Source organism: Melozone crissalis, unplaced genomic scaffold, assembly GCF_028551555.1.
Source record: "Melozone crissalis strain CALT ecotype California unplaced genomic scaffold, PUWL_Pcris_2 ptg000111l_1, whole genome shotgun sequence".
Lineage (NCBI taxonomy): Eukaryota > Metazoa > Chordata > Aves > Passeriformes > Passerellidae > Melozone > Melozone crissalis.
The window spans coordinates 5527379-5547707 of record NW_026535888.1 but is presented as its reverse complement, the minus strand read 5'-3'; the positions used below and the strand labels follow the sequence as shown (position 1 = coordinate 5547707).

Sequence of the window (20329 nt, the reverse complement as noted above, 5' to 3'; positions counted from 1 at the left end):
AGGCACTTCCTCCTGCTGGCATTGGCAGACACATGGCAGCTGCAGCTCCTGCACTTCTGCCTCTTGCTGGGCATCTCCCTGGCTGCCCTCCTGGGCAACGGCCTCATCATCAGCGCCGTAGCCTGCGGCCACCACCTGCACACGCCCATGTTCTTCTTCCTGCTCAACCTGGCCCTGGCTGACCTGGGCTCCATCTGCACCACGGTCCCCAAAGCCATGCACAATTCCCTCTGGGACACCAGGGACATCTCCTACACAGGATGTGCTGCACAGCTATTTTTCTTTCTGTTCTTCATTGGAACAGAGTATTTCCTCCTGACCATCATGTGCTATGACCGCTATGTGTCCATCTGCAAACCCCTGCACTATGGGACCCTCCTGAGCAGCAGAGCTTGCGCCCACATGGCAGCAGCTGCCTGGGCCGGTGCCTTTCTCTATTCACTGCTGCACATGGCCAATACATTTTCCCTGCCCCTGTGCCATGGCAATGCCCTGGGCCAGTTCTTCTGTGAAATCCCACAAATCCTCAAGCTTGCCTGCTCCAAATCCTACCTCAGGGAACTTGGGCTTCTTGCAGTTAGTGTGTGTTTGGTATTTGGTTCTTTTGTGTTCATTGTTGTTACCTATGTACAGATTTTCAGGGCTGTGCTGAGGATCCCCTCTGAGCAGGGACGGCACAAAGCCTTTTCCACCTGCCTCCCTCACTTGGCTGTGGTTTCCCTGTTTGTCAGCACTTCAGCATTTGCTTACCTGAAGCCCCCCTCCATCTCCTCCCCATCCCTGGATCTGGCCCTGTCAGTTCTGTACTCGGTGGTGCCTCCAGCCCTGAATCCCCTCATCTACAGCCTGAGGAATCAGGAGCTGAAGGCTGCAGTGTGGACACTGATGACTGGATGCTTTCAGGAACATTAAGCTGCTGGTCAATTACTTCAAATCACTTGTAATAAAACACATTTTTGATACTTATTGATGGTTTCATTTTGGAGATCTGTTTCCTTTGTTTTAATTTTTTCATATTGTCAACAAAGTAAAGCCATTCCTTGTGCCATTTCTCATTTTGTTTCTCTCCACATTCCCTATGGCCACAGACTCTCTCAATGAGGGGCTGCGCTCTTGGTGCCTTTAAAGGATGCAAAGGATCTCCCAGCCAAGTTTTCTGCAGAGATGCCCCTTTGTTGCCTTCTCTGGAGCTGCAGCAGCAATGTCTGTGTGCAGAGCTGGGGGCAGATCAGTGCTGGCCCAGCAGTTGTGCCCAGCAGCAGCAGCAGCACTTGGTGTTGCCACTGCTGCTGCCATGGCCCTGCCCTGCTGCCCTGGTGGCCCTGGTGTTGCTCCAAGGCCTGAGTGCTCTCAAGGCTGGGCACAGTCCTGGGGGTGGCAGTGCCAGGGCTGCGGCAACGACAGGCAAAGTAATAGAATTAATTTGTAATATAAATAATTTGTAATATAAATGATCTTTGATTGTTCTTTTGGCTTTGTTCTTTTTTCCCCTGTGTTTTAGTTTTTCAGTATTGTCCATAAAAAAAACCCATTGTTTTGCCATTTCTCATTTTGTTTTTCTCCGCCTTCCCTGGAGCCACTGGCTGTGTCAATGAGGAGCTGCACTCTTGGTGGCTTTAATAGGACTAAAGGATGTCCCAGGAAAGTTTTCTTCAGAGATGCCCTTTTGTTGCCTTCTGTGGAGCTGCAGCAGCAATGTCTGTGTGCAGAGCTGGGGGCAGATCAGAGCTGAGTACAGCAGCTCTGCTCCTGCTGGCCACACCATTCCTGATCCAGGCCAGGAGCCATTTGCCTGCTTGGCCACCTGGGCACCCTGCTAGCTCATGTCCAGTCTGCTGTCCATCAGTCCCTGCAGGTCCCTTTCTGCCTGGCTGCTGTCCAGCCACTCTATCCCCAGCCTGTAGCACTGTGGCCAAAGTGCAGGACCCAGCACTTTGACTTGTTAAACCTCACCTTGTTGGATTTGGGCCCTGTATCTAGCCTGTCCAGGGCCCTCCTATGCTCCCACAGATCAACACTCACATCCAGCTTGGTGTCATCTGCAAATATGTCCTTGGTTCCATGGGACCCCTCAGTGTCACATTGGCCTCTTGGTCACACCAGGCCCTGCACTGTCACACTGGTCTCCTTGGTTCCATGGGGCCCCAAAATGTGACAATGGTCTCCTTGGTTCCATGAGGCTTCACAGTGTCACAATCTTGTTATTGGTGATGCAGTTTCAAAGTGGCCCCTTGGTTCCATGGGGCCCCATGGTGTCACAATGGCCCCATGGTGACATGAGGTCCCACACTGTCACCATGGTCTCTGTGGTTCCACAAGTCTCCTCAGTGACACAATGGACTCCTTGTTTCCATGAGGCCATAAAGTGTCACAACATTCTTCCAGATTCCTTGAGGCTCCCTCGTGTCACAGTGGCCCCTTGGTTACACAGGATCCTGCAGTGTCACAATGTCCCCTTGGTTCCATGACGTCCCGCAGTGTCAGAACAGCCCCTTGGTTCCACTGGGCCCTGGAGTCTTCCAATGGTCTCCTTGGTTTTGCAGTGTCAAAATGGTGAAACCCCTTGGTTACACAAGGCTCTGCAGTGTTACAATGGCCTCTGTGGTTCCACGAGGACCCTAAGTGTCACAGTGCTCTCCCTGGCTCCATTTGGCCCCACAGCACCACAATAGACCCCTGGTTCTGTGGGGCTGCACGGTGTCACCATGGTCCTCTTAGTTCCGCAAGGCCCTGCAGTGTCACAATGGCCCCAGAGTGTCCCAATTATCACAAAATTACAGAATCAAATAGGCTGGAAAAGACCTTTGGGATCATCAAGCCCAACCAATGCCCTAATACTCCCTTGTCACACAGACCATGCCACTAAGTGCCTCTGGAGTGGGACAGTGACTCGGACACCTCCCCCCTGGCCAGCCCATTCCAATGCCCACTAACCCTTTCTCTGAAGAACTTCCTATTGTCCAGCCTAACCCTCCCCTGGTGCAGCTTAAGGCTGTGTCTTCTTGTCCTGTTCTCCAGCAGATCCACACTCACACCCAGCCTGGTGCCATCTGCAATTTGTGAATGCTGGACTCGATCCCCTCCCCCAGATCATTAGTGAAGATATTAAACAGGACTCGGCCCAGGACAGATCCCTGAGGGACACCACCAGTGCCTGGACACCATCTGGATGCAGCACCATCCCCACCACTCTCTGGGCCCAGCCTCCAGCCAGCTCTTAAATCTCCCAGCGAGGAGGGAACCCGCCCAAGCCGTGGGCTGCAGTTTTTCCAGGGAATGCTGTCAGAGACCATGTCAAAGGCTTTGCTGAAGTCCAGGTAAACAACATCCACAGCCTTTCCTGCATCCACCGGGTGGGTCACCTGGTCATAAAAGGAGACCAGGTTGGTCAGGCAGGACCTGCCACCCCTAAATCCACGCTGGCTGTCTCTGACCCCTCGGCCATCCTGTGGGTGCCCTGGGATGGCACTCAAGGTGATCTGTTCCATAACCTTGCCGGGCACCCAGGTCAGGCTGACAGGCCTGGAGTTCCCCAGCTCCTCCTTCCAGCCCTTCTTGGGGATGGGCTCACACTGGCACCTCCAGTCCTCTGGGACCTCCCTGCTGAGCCAGGACTGATGGTAAATGATGGAGAGCAGCCTGGGGAGCTCATCCACCAGCTCCCTCATCCCCCTAGGATGGATTCCGTCCAATCTCATACACCTGTGAGCATCTGAGTGGCTCAGTAGGTCACCAACTGCTTCCTCCTGGATTACAGGAGGCTGTTCTGCTCCCTGTGCCCATCTGCCAGCTCAGAAGAACACTTGTCCTGAGGACAACCTGTCCTGGTATTAAAAATTGAGACAAACAAGGTGGTAAGCAGTTCAGCCATTTCCTTATCTGTAGTTACTATCTCCTCCACTGCATCCAATAAAGAGTAGGGGTTCTCCTTCTCCCTCCTTTTGCTAAAACATTTTTATACAAACTTTTTTTTTTTTTTTTTTTACAGGATAGGTCAGGTTAAGTTTTGATTGAGCTTTCACTGCTCTGATGTTTTTTCTGATAACCAAAAGACATCCTTAAACACTTCCTGCAGTGCCAGTCCTTTTTTCCCTTGAGTTCCCACAAAAGCTCCATGCCCAGCCTGGCCAGTCATTTTCCTCACTAGCTCATCTTTTGTCACACTGGGACAGGCTACTCCTTCCCCCTTAAGATTACTTCCTTGAAATGTGTCCATCCTTCCTGGACCCCTTTGTTTTTAAGGCAGCTTCCCTTCAAAAAATCATGACCCACTTCAGTACTCCCCATATCTGCATCCTAAATAAGCCAAAGTCTGCCCTTCCTAATTCCAGTGGAGAAATTTTGTTGCTGCCCCTCCTTCTTTCATAGAACTATGACAACTTCATTATTTCATGGTCACTGTGCCCCAGGCAGCCTCCGAGCCCCACATCTGCCACCAGCCCTTCTCTGTTTGTGAACAGCAGCAGACAGAGCTTTCCTTGGCAATGGGAGTGTTACGAAAAATTTGGTGAAACAGAAAACTCCTTAACCCCAGTGTAGCATTAAGAAGCAGCGTTCTTTAATCAGCCAGATGCACTGGTGATAGCTCCTCCCAAAGCCCTGCATGCTAAGCACAGGAAAGTTTCTGTCTCATTTCTGTATTTTGCACACATATTCATTGAATGTCCTGGACTAAACATATATATGATAATCATTTCCCCAAAATCATTAACATATTTTCCCTGCCCTTCACCCATGTGTTCTTCTGCCCTGGGCGTCTCTCTGGTGGTCCCTGGTGCTCGTGGACCCCATTGTTCCAGTGGGCCTGGCTGAGCCTGCAGGAAACTGAGGCTACTGAACTTCTAGTTCCCCTTGTCACACATTGGGCATTGGCCTGGGGTTTTTGAAGAACAACCATAGGCCTGGGGTTTTGAAGAACAAGCTCCTGGTGTCAGCTCACCTGGTGCAATTTATCATCTGGTAACATGAGGTCACAGAGTGGGTTATGTGAGGTCATGGAGAAGCTACAGCATCATAGAGACCCTCTGTGACATCACAGAGCCAGCTGTGACATCACAGAGCAGGCTGTGACATCCCAGAGGGGCTGTGTTGCATCCCAGCAGGGCTGTGTCAGGTCACTGGGTTGGTCACTCCACCCCAGCTCCCCCTCACAGTTTCTCCCAACAAGTCCAATGCTCTTCATGCCCAGCAGGGTCCCTGTCCCCCGGGATCCCCCCAGCCCACCTGGACCCACAGCCTCCACCAAAGGATGTTCCACAGGATCCACCCCAGAGCCTGACAGGGGACAAGGGGCCAGGGCTGTGTGACCAGGACACCAAGGACATGGATTATCCAGGTCACTGAGACCTATTTTGGGTTCCCCAGGGCAGGAAAGATGTCTGGCAGCTGGAGCAGGGTCTGGGAAGGGCCTCCAAGGTGGGGCTGGAGCCCTTGGGCTGTGAGCAGAGGCTGAGGGAGCTGGGTTTGTCCAGCCTGGAGCAGGGAAGGCTGAGGGGCTCCGCATGCCAGCCTGGCAGTGCCAGCCAGGAGGGGATGGAGAACACAGAGCCAGGCTCTTCACAGAGGGCTGGTGGGAGACAAAAGCCAATGGGTAGGAGGGGAAAGAGGGGAGATCAGCCAGGACAGGAAGAGGTTAAATGAGTCAGGCTGGTTTCAGCATTTCCTCACCACCAAAAGCTGCCTGACCTCCCTTTCTCCATCCCCCACTGACAGCTTTGCAAATCAGGAATTGTTTGAGCTGTTTTACACCCACTCCAGGATGGGCATCCAGATACAAGAACTTAATTGTGTTTACATCGATCATAGAACCATGTTTGTCTAAATAATTTTAGTATGGAAATCACTTGGGGATGGTGGACTCATCAGATACTGCTGGGATGTTGCACATTGCTCAAGGAAGAGCTGTGATGGTTATTGAATTGTATCCTGTTCAACTATGATCTGTTGGCCATGAAGAGAAACATTCTGTGCCTCTGAGTCTCACCAGTTCCTGACCCCCAAAGGACACAAACCTGATGAATTGTGGTTCCCACCCCAGTGGTGGCACTTGCACCTCCCTCTGTAGCCAGAGCAGAGCTCCCTTGTTCCAGGAAGTCCCTGGCAATGCAGGGATGAAGGAAACTGGACAGGCTGTGGGGATCAGAGGCAGGGCAGAGCCAGGGAGAAGAATGATTTCTGCATTTGATGGAGCTGTGCCTTCCCTTGCCTTTGCTGGCTGACAAGAAAAGAACATCTCTCTGTGTCTCGGGCAGTTCCTTCTCCAAGGAAAGCAGGTGGGAGTTGGAGCCAAGGAGCTGAAAGCTGCAGGTGCAGCCTGGGCTGGAGGGAGCTCAGATTTGCACGAGGCTGCTCTGAGTGCCAGGGCTTGGATGGAGGAAATGGTGGGGTGGGGGTAGGGACAGAGTCTGATTGATTGTCAGCCATAAACAGTCTTGATATTCATATCTATTCAAACTGCATGAGGCGTGTCGTGGTTTGACCGGAAATGGGACATCTGGGATATTTTGTTTTGCTGTGATTACCAATGGGTAATTGGAATTTAAGATGGGCACTTAGTTTGACCAGTGGGACATTTGGATCCGCCTCTTGAGACTACGAACCCAAGGGGTTAAAAGCAGGGCTCTTGGCCTTCGGAGTTCTCTTGGGATTTCCGGCGTGAAGAAGTCTCTCCCCCGGCCCAGTTTCTGGCTGGGCTGGGGGAGGGGAGAGCCACGTGGCCCATTTACGGTAGGCCCGGGAGGAAGGGTGGCAGACCCTTGAGCGACCAGTTTATTCCCCCCCCCCCAGAGAATGCAGCCCGTGCTCGAACTGTATATCTTGAAACTTGATATCATGTGCCAGCAGGCAGCACGGCTGGGAGGAGAAAGGGGGGGGCAGCGGGCAGTCCGGCCGCCTGGGAGAACTTTTAACCCTTTGGGGAATGAAGGCTTCGCAGAACATTGCCTTTCCTGGGAAAGGGACAGGAGTGGAAGATGAAGGAAGAAAATCAGGCCAGTAAGGAGGGTCTGGCAAAGGGAGAAGAGAGATGTTGAAGGAATGGAGGAAGATGGAGTGGCAGTTTTTGCTGGACTCTTTTTTGTTGTATTTCCATGGACTGTTTCCTGGTGAGGCAGAGGCTGTATTGCAGGGGGAAGCGGAGGCTCGGCGTCAAGAGAGTTTGGTTTTGAGACCCCTCGGCCCCAGGGGGTATAGAAGACATGGGGGGGGACAGAGGTCCCAGGGATGTGACTGTACTCTACTTGGAACGAGACGAGGCATTCTTAAAAGGCCCTGAAGGCAGGCCCCTGCCCCATCCCATGCCAGGTGGTGAGAGCACCTTGGCATGGAAAGGAGATGTCACGAGATAGCAAGATACCGGGTGGATTGCTGATTGTGACAAGAAGTCCGTGGCACAAGGAAGGACTCCGTCTATCCCTTATGAGCTGAAGACTTGATTTTTTTTTCAAAGGGTGGTGCCAGACCGAGTGTGGATAATTTTTGGGAAATGTAAATGTGTTTGGGAATTTGGTGGGAGGAGGATAAGGAAGTGTTTCTGTGTAGTTTTCATTCTCCTTGTTTTTTTCCTGTGTGTGTGTGTGTAGTTTAGTAATATTGTGTGTAGTTTAGTTAATAAACTTCCCTTTATGTTTAAGTTGGAGCCTGCTTTGCTTATTTCCTGGCCACATCTCACAGCAGATATCAGGTAAAAGGTATATTTATGGGGGCTCTGGCTTTGCCAGGCCTTAAACCATAACAGCCCAATTATCCCATCATTAAAAAAACCAAACAATATTTGAGGTAGCAGCAATTTTAATTGAATAGTTTAGAAAATATATAAAATCGGATACACTTGAAATATTGACAATATAATTCGATTAAATATAAGGGATAATTTGGTTTCAATAATAGAGCATAAGAAAAAGTTAACTGCGGGGTACGGAGTCCAGGGACCCTTGCCACCTCATGTACAAGCTTGCCAAGTGAAGATTCTCCCCTTATATGCCATGTGTCAATGCCATCTCCTCCCATTTTCTGTTCATCACACTTCTACATCTGCCCTCATCACCACCTTTACTGCGCATGCTCCACCATTTGTTCTGGTGGTCACATAAGTCTTTGAGGGTTGTTTTTGATGAGGGCCTCTTGTCTTCTTCAATGTCCTTCAACTCACCCTTAGGTTACACATGCTCACCAAGCTAGTATAATGTTAGCCAAGACTAACATAATATTATATTTAAGCATCAAAGCAATAAATCTCTTATAACTCACATTTTCCTGGGACCCAACCAGATTTTCCCTTCTTTCTGTTCATTTTTATTAACTGTTATGTCTTGCTTTTTCCTGTCCTTGAACATCTGGGTGAAAAGGGTGAGGGGTGGAACCCCTCCTCTCCCTTTCTTTCTTGGCATTACATCTTTTAACTGGTTTATTATTTCCAAATATTAATTACTGTATCAATATCGATTACTGTTTCAATTTTGTCACCACGAATCATACTTATTTACTACACAAAATAATATGAAACAAAAACTTCCATATTAAAATAAACAAATGCTAAAAGAAGTATAATTTCATAAGAAGTTTAAACAAGAAAAAAAAAAGTAATCCAGTATCCCTAAGAAAAGATCTCTATTCCCAGGGATAAAAATAATTTTAAAAGTAAATAATAAAAACTTTTACCTTTAAACAAGAAAAAATTTTACCTCTAAACATTTCATCTTTAAAACAATATCCCATAAGTCGACATGGCCCACCAACAAGCTGTAAAAAAGCTTGTAGCAATAAAAACATCTTCACAATAACAAAGTTTCCCAGGAACTGTTATCCATGAAAAAATTAAGAACCACAAAAAACCTGTTTTTTCCTCTTGCAAAAAAACTCCATAAGCTTAACAAGAAAAACTTCTCTCCCTATGCAAACTAAAACAAGACTATTCTAGAAACGGTAAACTAACTAGAAATTTTAAATTTACTTTCTTTACATTGTCAGTAAAAATAAAAAGTTATAAAGAAAAAAAAAAGTGTTCAAAAAGGGTTTATTTTAATTCTACCTACTTTTTTATTTTTCAATTTACTTTAAATAAAATTTTCTTTATACCCTTTATAAATGTTAGGCTTACTTTATCTTTCCCGTAATCCTATCTCACGACAAAATAAACACATAAATAATTAACCAACACTAAAAACCACCACACTCATCAATACATTAATTAAGAAATTTCAAGATTAGAAAAAACTTAAATTAACAAACCAAAACCACTACTATGTCATAATAAACTTTTTGCCAAAGTTTCTCTGATTTTCTAAAGATCCCAATAACGGCTGTTTTGTTCTTTTGAGCTCCTGAGAATCCCTCGTTGGTATTTCTCCAGGGAGTACAACTCAGGGTACACTAACAATTGTAATTCCTTTTAAATGTCTTCTTGTTTGAGAGAATTGTTTGGGGGATGGGAGTCAGGGCTCCTCTGTTCTGCTTGGCCCAGCCCAGGCAGGGCTTTCCCAGCCACATTCCACGCTCCATTGCCCAGCTGGAGCCGCTAGTGCCTCTGAGTTGTGCTGCCTCAGCCCCAGGGACACTCTCCTTGTCTGCCCATTCCCCCACGGTCTCTGGGCAGGGATGGCCTCAGTGGGGGCTGCTGACATCCTCAGCACCTTGGAGGCTGCTGCTGAATTTTCCTGCTGCAGAGGCTTGTTCAGCCTTCAGCTCTTCAGTGCAGGAATTCAGTGTCCCAGGACTCATTAAGATTCAGAACACCTTAAAAGCCAAGCCTCTGGGAATAACTTGATTTAATTTTACAAATCACTTGTTCAACCTTCAGCTCCTCAGTTCAGGAATTCAGTGGCCCAGGGCATATTAACATTCAGAACACCTGAATAAGCCAAGCCTCAGGGAATAATTTGATTTAAGCATCCAAATATTTTATGGTTAATTTGACAGATGTTAGTGGAGTGTTCAAAGTAAATACATGATATTTAAAACGACAGTGAGAAAAGATTTTTTAAGTCCTGTTTAGGGTTTTTTCCTGTTCATAAATGAATATGTGCAATCTCCAATTGACACTGAATCCAACCACGACATGGGCAAACATAACATTTTGAATATTTAATTTTTTTATAGTTTTATGTGTTATAAAAAAAAAAAGTGGTTTTTCTTTGTAGTTTATAAGAGGATTTTAGTTTTAAGATAAAGGGTTTTTTCTTCTGTTTTTATTTGGGATTTAATTTCTTCTTTACTGATTTTGAGGGTTTCCTTTTGTTTTTTATATGCTTATATTTTGTTTTTTCTTTTACTTAAGGGAGGATTGAAATACTGAAAGGATTAATATCTGACCCACTAGTAACTTGTGGTGGAAGTTGTGGTTGGGTTGTGTTAGGATTGGTTTTATGATTGGTTTCTGGGTTTTTTGTGTTTAATTTTACTTGAAGGATTATCTTGTGTGGGTTGTAGGTTGTAGAGGTTTTTAGTTTGAGTTGTGTTGCGGGGAGGGGATTGACAGCATGATTTTAATAGATGTGGCTAGCTTTGTTCTGGTTGGGTTTTGTAGTCTCTTTTGTTTTCCTGTTTGGTAGTTGTTGGGGTTTGGTTTGGTTAGAATGGGGCCAATGGGGAGGGGGCGACCTGGGGAGGGAGGAAGGGGCTCAGCCCACGGCAGGGTTTGGTTTGGTTAGAATGGGGCCGATGGGGAGGGGGTGGCCTGGGGAGGGAGGAAGGGGCTCAGCCCACGGCAGGGTTGCTGGGTTTGGTTTGGTTTGGGTTTGGTTTGGTTTGGTTTGGTTTGGTTTGGTTGAGATGGGGGCCCAGGGCCGGGTCCCACTGCTTCTTTGTTGACTGGAAAAGAAAGAGGAGGTTCCTGGGTTTTTTCATCTTTAACACATGTGTTTCACAGAGGTATGTTCAGTATCTTAGTGGTTTAACAGATTGTCAGTTACACAAAAAGTTTTGTATTACTTTTTAAAATTCTTCTCATGTCAAACTACAACAGACATTCAATCAACAAAAAACACTTCGCAGAGCATTGACTTGGCGCATTCAACTTCACAAACTCTACACCTGTTCAATCAAAATTTGTAGGAGCACAGAAAAAGAAGTAGACACAGACAGAGAGAAAGACAAAAAGAGACACAGGAGCACACACAGAGCTACCAACTCCTGGATTCTAGAGGTGTTCAGATGGAAATTCCAAGAGGAGTAGGGCCAAGATTTGTGCTTGCCTTTTGGTCAGCTATCGACAGAAGGAGACCCGGACATCAATTTGATCATCGCAGGTCTAATTTTATTGATCGGTACAGCAGGTTAAATACAGTTCATAATGAACTTCATACATATTGCAAAAGTTGAGCTCAGGATTGGTTAGTTACATATCAGCAACTACGCCTACTTCTGCATTCTTATGGTTATACTTTTGATACTTTCTACATATTCTCAGGAAGAATCTCTCTTCCCTATCCTCATGTTGCAGCAAGGGCATTCTGTCCTTGCCTGTCATTGGTCACTGACTGCTGAATTCTCTTTTCAGCCTACTGAATGCTGACTTCCCTCTTTCAGCTTAACCAGCGGCATTATGTCAGTACGGCCTTTCTCAGTTAACCAACCATTAATAAAATCCTCCACATTTCCCCCATTTTCTTCTTGAGCAAGAAGACTAGTCTGCATTTTTGCTATCATACGGCTGACCATGTTTTGAATACAATTAAAGACACAAGGCAAAATAAGCAAAACCAGTAAAACTACACCCAGTAGTCCTATAGCATAGATCACAAGGTTCCTCAGCCATGGCCCAAGTCCTAAGTTTTTAAGCCATTCGTCAATTCCTAAACCTTCTTCTTCCTTGAGATTGTGAAGTCCTTGTTGCAATTCTTTTATCTTAGTGTGAATGGACACCGAATGATCAGACAGATTCATGCAACACACTCCCTCAAACTCTTCACATCCATGCCCTTGTGCTAAGAGCAAAAAATCTACAGCAGCTCTATTTTGCAAAACAGCATGGTTAACACTCTGCACATCTGCGGTTAACATGTCTAGAATTTGGGATGTCTTGTTCAGCTCATTTTTTGCCCAGCACCCTAATTGCTTTGCTAAATTCATAGCCTTATTGGCAGATCCTCCTGGCAAAATAGTTGAAACTACTACTTGTCTGAATGTACCCCAAAACTGTGGATCTCCAATCTGGCTGCAGTCCAAGTCATGTATGCTACGTCTCTTCCTGTTTGAATTTTGACTCAGTTGCATCAGTAAGGATACATTAGGGTGGAACAATGACAATTTTCCCAAATAACAGGGTCCACCCTGTGGTTTAGCTGGTATACCATTCTACGCCCTGTCTCCACAGATAAAAAATATTACTGTAGGTAATTTCATTGGTGCCGTGATATTTGTGCCGTTACATTGACTGTAATGCTGCGGAGAGAATTTACTCAAGTTTAGGGATGAACCTAAGGTGGCCCATGTTTCTTTCGGTTGATTTAAATTCTGAGCATCCAAGGGTTTGAAACTAAACCATCCACCAGCTCTATTGTTAGACATGCTGGCGTTTCTACTTCCAAAGAGATCCAATTCCTCAGGAGGAGAATGCAAAGAGGTGTTAAGTGATTGGATTAGTAAACATTAACGATAACCATCACTCTGATCCGCAGTATACCCTTGTTGCACTGGCAATGCGATGTTTGACATGTTAGACATACATAAGGTTTGATTATTTATTAAACTGCAAAATTCTCCAGGAGACCACACCGGAAGTCCCACCAGGCATGTTTGAAATGGGTTAGTGACTCCTCCAAGACTAAGACAAAGCGATGATTGGTTAATTTGATTAGCAAGTGTCACCCATAAGTTTTCTCTTGGCTGACTAAAATGTGTTATTCCTACTGCTTCACTTGCTACAGCATTGAGCAGTATAATAAAAACAAACCTCATTTTTCTTTCTGCTTTCTCTGTTTTTCCTTTCTTCGTTGTCTTTTCCCTGGTTTCCTAGAATGTCTATTGTAAGGCTGAGTCAATTTTTGAATACACTGATCTAATTCCAAATCAGCATCCTTGCTTACAGGTATAGCGTGAGGTAAGTTTAAAGGCAAATCAGATTTACAGCGAGCTGCTATGATGAGTGAGGTTGTAGTAATTTCAAGCTCTCTAAGTACTTGCTGTAATTTCCACCTTATATATGCTATGGCCACTTGTACTGCACACTCATAAAGTTGTAATCCTGACCTTCCTGGTAGACCAGTACTTTGCTCAAGAGCTCTATACCAGGGAGAGTATCGAATCCACTTCCCAAAACAAGAGTGACACCATAAAATTTCTACTGTCCTCTGTGAATACCAATAAACCTTATTGCAATCAGCACAATGCAAAGCTACCCAAGCATAGCACTTATCATTATCCTTTTTGCAAACATAACAAGGAAGTGTATATAGGAAAGGATCAGTATTAAAATTTGTCTGTGAGATCCAATCCAACCAGTTCAATGGTGGTGATTGCAAAGCCTCTTCAGCTTTCTTACTATATAAGGCTACCAATTCAAGCTCCTTCTTTAATGCAAAATGTATCTTACATCATAATCGCTGTTCTTGTTCTTCAACACCTATAGCATCCCACCAGGCAGGGTCCCATGGAGATACAGCATCCCACAAGGCAGGGTCCCATAGACTTGAAATTGCCCTAATCATAGAAAACTAATTAGCAATCACTAATAGCCTTATTTAAATGAGGTCATTCCCTTTCTTGTCTTCTTTTTCTTATCTGTTTTCAGTTTTACTGGTCCTGTCACTTGCAAACTTAATTTTTACAACTTTTCAATGCAGCAGTCTAGTGCTCTTTCAGGATTCCCCCTGAAGGGCCCTACAATCGAACGTTGCGTTAAAGGTACTAATTTTCTACACCTTACAGAGACTGTACGTGATTTACTTTGAACCTTAATTCTATTCACAACACATTGTACCTCCCAACGATAATAAGCAAGAATTTTCTGTTCAGGAGACTCATAAAGATTTAAAGCTATATATGCATTTTGCCCTGTTTGTCTCCTTAATTCATCTTGCCAGCTTTTACCCCATGTGTGCTCGTGTTCACAAATACGACACCACAAATCCCATAATAATGATTGTTCTATCCAAAAAGTTCTATCACAACCCCCACAACGTAGGGTTATCCAGGCAGCACAATGTGGATCGTGACAGTCAAGGCAATGTTCCTTTGCTGGATTTGTTAAACGAAAAGTTGATAATGAGTCAATAAAACCAATCAGCTCCTGGGCCGTCCAATAGTGACGTGTAAGTGCTCTGTCCACCGCTTTCAAATGTCCCTTCAACTGTAACAGTAGCAGACGTAGGATTAGAAGCAGTTTCTTCCCCAGTCGCTCCTTGTCCTCCTCCGTGAGGCGGTCCACCAGAGGCTGCATCAAAAACAGGTTTAGTCCACTTAGCAGGCACCCACAAAGGTCCTGTAGGTGAGGAAACACAAAGATACCCCTGACCCCAATATAATACTTTTGCAGGTTTTTCCCATAATCCTGTACTCGGGTTTTTATACTTAACCCAGACCTCTGTTTCCTTAGTAATTTCCTGACCTGACCTCGGATGATGTTTAATTGCAGGAGGGGTATCATCTTCCCCAAAAATACATAAATGATTGATCACATACAGAACCTTAGCCAAACATGATTGTGGGTCTGTTAAATCTTGATGCTTCTCAATATACTGCTTAAGGGTGCCGTTTGCTCTTTCCACTATTGCCTGTCCAGTAGGAGAGTATGGAATACCGGTCACATGCTTAACGGACCACCGATTCAAAAATTTCTGGACCCTAGCACTTACATAAGCTCGACCATTATCCGTTTTGATACTCTTTGGGGCTCCCATGACAGCGAAGCAACTTAACAGGTGCCTGATAACATGCGTAGCTTTCTCTCCTGCCTGAGCCGTAGCCCATATGTAATGACTATATGTATCTATAGTGACATGCACATACTTGACTCTACCAAATCTAGCTACATGTGTAACACCCATTTGCCATTTCTCATTTATTTCTAAACCTCGAGGATTAACTCCAATGCCTAAACCTATTCCACAATTATGATAACTACATGTTGGACATGCTCTAACAAGGGTCTTAGCTTCTGACAAACTCAGCTCAAAGTGCTTTGCTAGTCCTTTTGCATTTTGATGATATCTACTATGTGCTTCTCTGGCCAATGTATGCTTATCAACAGGACAAGAGTTATCAATGGGTAAGGTAACCAATTTATCAGCACGTTCATTCCCATCTCCTAAACCTTCAGACCATTTATGACTCCTAATATGAATCACAGAATACGCTGCATTTCTCTCCCGTAAAGCTTTCCTTAATTGTATCAGTAACTCATACAATCGTTTATTATTCACTTCCTTAATTGCTGCTTCCTCTATTCGTCTGACTACTCCTGCGACATACATAGAATCTCTGACCACATTTAAAGGCTCCTGTAAGTTGGACACCGCCCATACTACTGCTAACAATTCCAGGGTTTGTAAGCTATCTGCAGGGTCTGCTGTGAGAAGTTGATGCTTCCATTGTCCTTTTTCTTGCCAGGTGACAGCAGCACGCCTTGATTTCTTTCCTGCATCTGTAAAAGCTGTAATAGCTCCTTCTATTGGGTGTTCTTCTCTCAACGGTCGGGTGATCCAGTTACATTCTGTCATCCATTGCAAAACTCTGGGCACTAATTTGCTGGTCTCTACTTTAGCAGACGATGTCAATAATGCTTCCTGTAAATCCTTTGAATTAATCAAGTACCAGTCCAAGGTTTCTTTTTCCATAGGCAATCTAATGGTAGCAGGTTCTCTACCATCCACTTCAAGAATTCTGAGACGCCCCTTTTTGATTAATGCAGCCAAATGTTCGATTTTCAAAAATATTGTTTTCTTATGCTGTAGTGGTGGTGACAAGCATTCCAAAACCTGTATCGCCCCCCTTTTTTCTTGTGTTTGAGAGAGAGCACCAAGCAAGTGGCAAGGGCTATTCCAGATGGTAAGGTCAATGGGGTAGTCGAGTTGTCGACGAGACACATACCCTTGTTGTACACAGTTACTAATTTGCTGCAAGGCAAGATGATGCTCCTTTGTCAGGTATACAAGAGTAGTAGGGTCAACGCACTTTAACAAAGGGCGTAGAGTTTCTAACAAATGATTTGGTATTCCCACAATGGGCTTCAGCCACTGTAAATCTCCCAGCAACTTCTGTGCATCATGTAGAGTCTTAATATCTAATTGTAATTCCAATTTTTGAGGTATTACTATTTGATCCATTAAAGTCCATCCCAAATATTTCCATGGCTTTGTGGTCTGAATTTTCTCTGTAGCAATAACAAGTGAATATGCTCCAAGGGTATTTTAAATGCTGTCAATCTGCAGAGAGGAAAATGGTTGTTGCTGTGCAAACAAAATATCGTCCATGTAATGATATATTATAGTTGCTGGCCATTTGCGACGTAGTGGCTGTAATGCAGCATCAACATAAAGCTGACACAACGTGGGAGAATTGCACATGCCTTGCGGAAGAGTCGTCCATTCAAACCTTTTATCTGGTTCTCCACGATTTATTGCCAGTAAAGTAAAAGCAAATCTCTTCATATCATCAGGATGTAGTCCAATAGTGAAAAAACAATCCTTTAAGTCAATAATTAAAAGTGGCCAGTGTTCTGGGATCATAGGTGGATTTGGAAGACCAGGCTGTAAGGCCCCCATTGGTTGCATCTGGTCATTTACAGCTCGTAAATCATGTATCTAGCGATATTTCCCTGATTTCTTCTTGATTACAAAAATAGGTGTATTCCAAGGGCTCGTGGAGAGTCGTAGGTGTCCCTGTGTGTATTGTTCCTTTACCAATTCATGGGCGTACATAAGACTCTCCCCTTTTAATGGCCATTGCTTAACCATCACCGGTGTGTCCGTTTTCCAGGTGAGTGGAATGGGGAAAGTCCAAGCAATGGCAATTACCCTAAAGGGTGATGGTTTGTTAACACCACTCCCAATTATGTAAAAATGTCCCTTCCAATTAAACAGGAAACTGTAGGAGGCAGCTGAACAATTGAAAACACAGCAGATACTTGTTGATTATCAATGCACACAGACAAAGGCGGCGATCTGCTTGCTAATGTAAATCCTCCTACTCCTGTGAGCATGTTTGATGATGGAAATAGAGGCCAATGTTGTGGCCATGCTTCTGGAGAAATGATGCTGGTATCTGCTCCTGTATCCAATAATCCATAAAGGGTTATGCTTTGATGCCCATGGGAAATTTCAACCCTTTGTTTTGGTCTATTTTGTAAATCCTCAGTTAAAAGTGTAACACCAGTAGAGCCAAAACCTTTTTCATTCCGTGTTTGTCCAGTAAATGATGGTATACCCGATGTCATTTGTGATAGTGGTACCAATTGTGCGATGCATTGTCCTTTTGTTATTTTAATCGGAGGATAAAGGGTGTAAACCATGATTTGTATTTCCCCTGTATAGTCCGCATCAATAACACCAGGCAATATAAATAATCACAGCATGGTTGTTGAGGAACGTCCTCGTAACAATGCTCCACATCTTTGCCCATTTAACATAAGAGGACCCTTTACCCCAGTTTACTATCCTCTCAGGCCAGTTCGTCATTAGTGTGACGTCTACTGCTGCTGCTAAGTCAAAACCGAGGCTCCCTGCTGTTGCTGGTTGCAGACAGGAGGTGGCACTGATGTTACGGCAGCTGTTGGTGTTTCTGATGTCACGGCGGCTACTTGTGTCTGGGCGCGGCTCGCCTGCGCGCTCCCCTGGTAGTTTCCCGACTGGCGCTTACAAGCCGCAGAGTTGTGGGAGCTGGATCGGCAATTTTGACACCATATACCAGCTGCTCAGCATGTTCGGCGCGTGTGTCCCTCAGTGCCACATTGGTAACACTTGATGAACGGTCTCGAACCTCCTTGCGTGAATGCCAATGAGCCGCTTCGGAGAGGAGCAAGAGCAGCTAACACCTGATTTTGAGCAGCTAACACCTGATTCTGAGTAGACTCTGCTTGCTTTTGCAACCCTAATCCTAATTCCTTTAAAGCTTCTGCTATAAATGCCTGTGAAGCTGTTGGCATTAATGCCATCGGCTCTAAAGCTTCCTCAATAGTCCAATTTGCTCCTAAAGTAGCTAACACTCTTTGTGTTGCTGGATTGCTATTTTGTGAAGTACACTCTTTCAATAGCGCCCCCTTCATATACTCTGCAACACCAGCCCGATCTATGGCAGCAGCTGCTCTATCGATAAAATTCCCAAATGATTCTTCTCTACCCTGTTTAATGCCTTATAAGCCGGTAACCCTCCTGGCTCTTTAACCATATCTATTGCAGCATGCACTAATCGCATAGACTCTCTAAGCTTATCTGCTCCCGATATCATCTGTGCTTCTGTACGCAAATATGCTCCTAAGCCCATAAGCTCCTCTACTGTTACTCCATGCAATGGGTCTCCCTGGGCTCATTGTACAGCAACTGACTCATTAACCAGAGCTTGCCAATGTGCATTAAACAATAACTGCTGATGCTGAGTAAATATCAACCGAACTATTCCTCTTAAATCATTTGGGCAGAAAACCTGAGTATTAAAAAGATAATCTAGCATTTGTCTAACAGGTTCACTTTTTACTCCAAACTGACTAACCGTAGAACGTAACTGAGCTAACAACTTCCAATCTAAGGGAGTATATGCCGCTATATTATGCGTAAGGTTCCCCTGTGCATCATACTGTGGTGTGTATGCGACCGGACACGCAAGACTAGAAGCTACTTCCACCGCCTCACCATCCCCCATTTGCATTACTTCTTTTGCCAAAGCAGCCCAAGCTTCCCTCCTCTGTTTAGCCATTTCCCCCCATAGATCACGGTGTGCCCCTGGGATGGGATCTGACTCTTTAAGGGTGCTATGCTGCTGGCACTTCGGTACATACACCGAGTTCTCGCACGGGGAAGGCAGTGGAGCAGGAGCTGACTTGTGCAGGGGAAGTGGCCCCCCCGCCGGAGCCGGCCCGCTCGGGGGAAGCGGCGGAGGCAAAGCTGGCGGCAGAGGCAAAGCTGGCTTGCTCCCACCCCCACCATCTGACCCGCCTGAAGCTGGCGGCGGAGGCAAAGCTGACTTGCTCTTACCTCCACCATCCAACTCACCCTCCCCCTCTGACAGGAAGGGTGCAGATGGTTCCACTGTGTCTAAAGGAAAATTCTCCACACCGTTTTGCTGGGGACCCATAGGCATAAGTATCTGAGTTTCAGAATGTGCTAAGGGATCATCCTCACGACACTACCCTATATTTCTCTTATGAGCTTCGGTCGCCCTTTCTGCTGCCTTTGTCTCAGAGACCTGCTGAAGTAACGTGTTATACACCACCCGCCATAACTTCCCTAATTTCTTTGCTGACTTATCATCGTCTAACACTGTATCCCACAGGATATCCCCAAACTTTTTCCACTCTGCTAGCTCATGAACTGTATGCGGGTTAGCAAAGATACCTTTAGCATGGCCGTAAGCTAATAACCCTGGTAATTCCTTTTTTAAATCTATCCCTTTTACTCCTCGCCGTTCTAAGTACGAGGAGAAGAGATCGTATGCCGCTTGCCTACCCATACCTATATATCAGCGCGTGCTGTTGCAGCTCTCCAGGCTCCTGCGGCACGTAGTTGGCTTGAGTCACTGTTGTGAACCTCAAGGGTGCTTCAAATTCCGGCACTGTCCCGGCTGCAAGGACCCACACCCAACTTCCTCGACCGTGGTGCGTTCTTTATAATCCAAGAGAGCAAGTGTTCAGGGGGATGCCCGCATTCTCCTCCATTTGTCGACGGAAGGAGACCTGGACAACAATTTGATCATCGCAGGTCTAATTTTATTGATCGGTACAGCAGGTTAAATACAGTTCATAATGAACTTCATACATATTGCAAAAGTTGAGCTCAGGATTGGTTAGTTACATATCAGCAACTACGCCTACTTCTGCATTCTTATGGTTATACTTTTGATACTTTCTACATATTCTCAGGAAGAATCTCTCTTCCCTATCCTCATGTTGCGGCAAGGGCATTCTGTCCTTGCCTGTCATTGGTCACTGACTGCTGAATTCTCTTTTCAGCCTACTGAATGCTGACTTCCCTCTTTCAGCTTAACCAGCGGCATTATGTCAGTACGGCCTTTCTCAGTTAACCAACCATTAATAAAATCCTCCACAGTCAGCCTTCAATACCCCTGGGTCTCCCTTGGCCTTTCCTCCAGGTGGGGCTTAAGTTCATTTGGTCACTCAGGAGCTGGGCTGGGGGCTGCAGAGGTGGCTGTGGAGCATTGCCTGTGCTGTGCCAGGGACTGGCAG

The 20329-nt window shown here is 45.6% G+C and overlaps 1 protein-coding gene across 1 annotated transcript; it reads left to right on the top strand.

Annotated features, from left to right (window-relative positions):
* Positions 1 to 324: 324 nt before the first annotated feature.
* Positions 325 to 843, top strand: LOC128947998 (olfactory receptor 14J1-like; the record flags this gene model as incomplete). The annotated part of the gene is made up of 1 exon (XM_054292551.1): positions 325 to 843. A coding segment is annotated over exon 1 (519 nt), but the record flags the coding sequence as incomplete, so codon positions are not given.
* Positions 844 to 20329: the final 19486 nt, after the last annotated feature.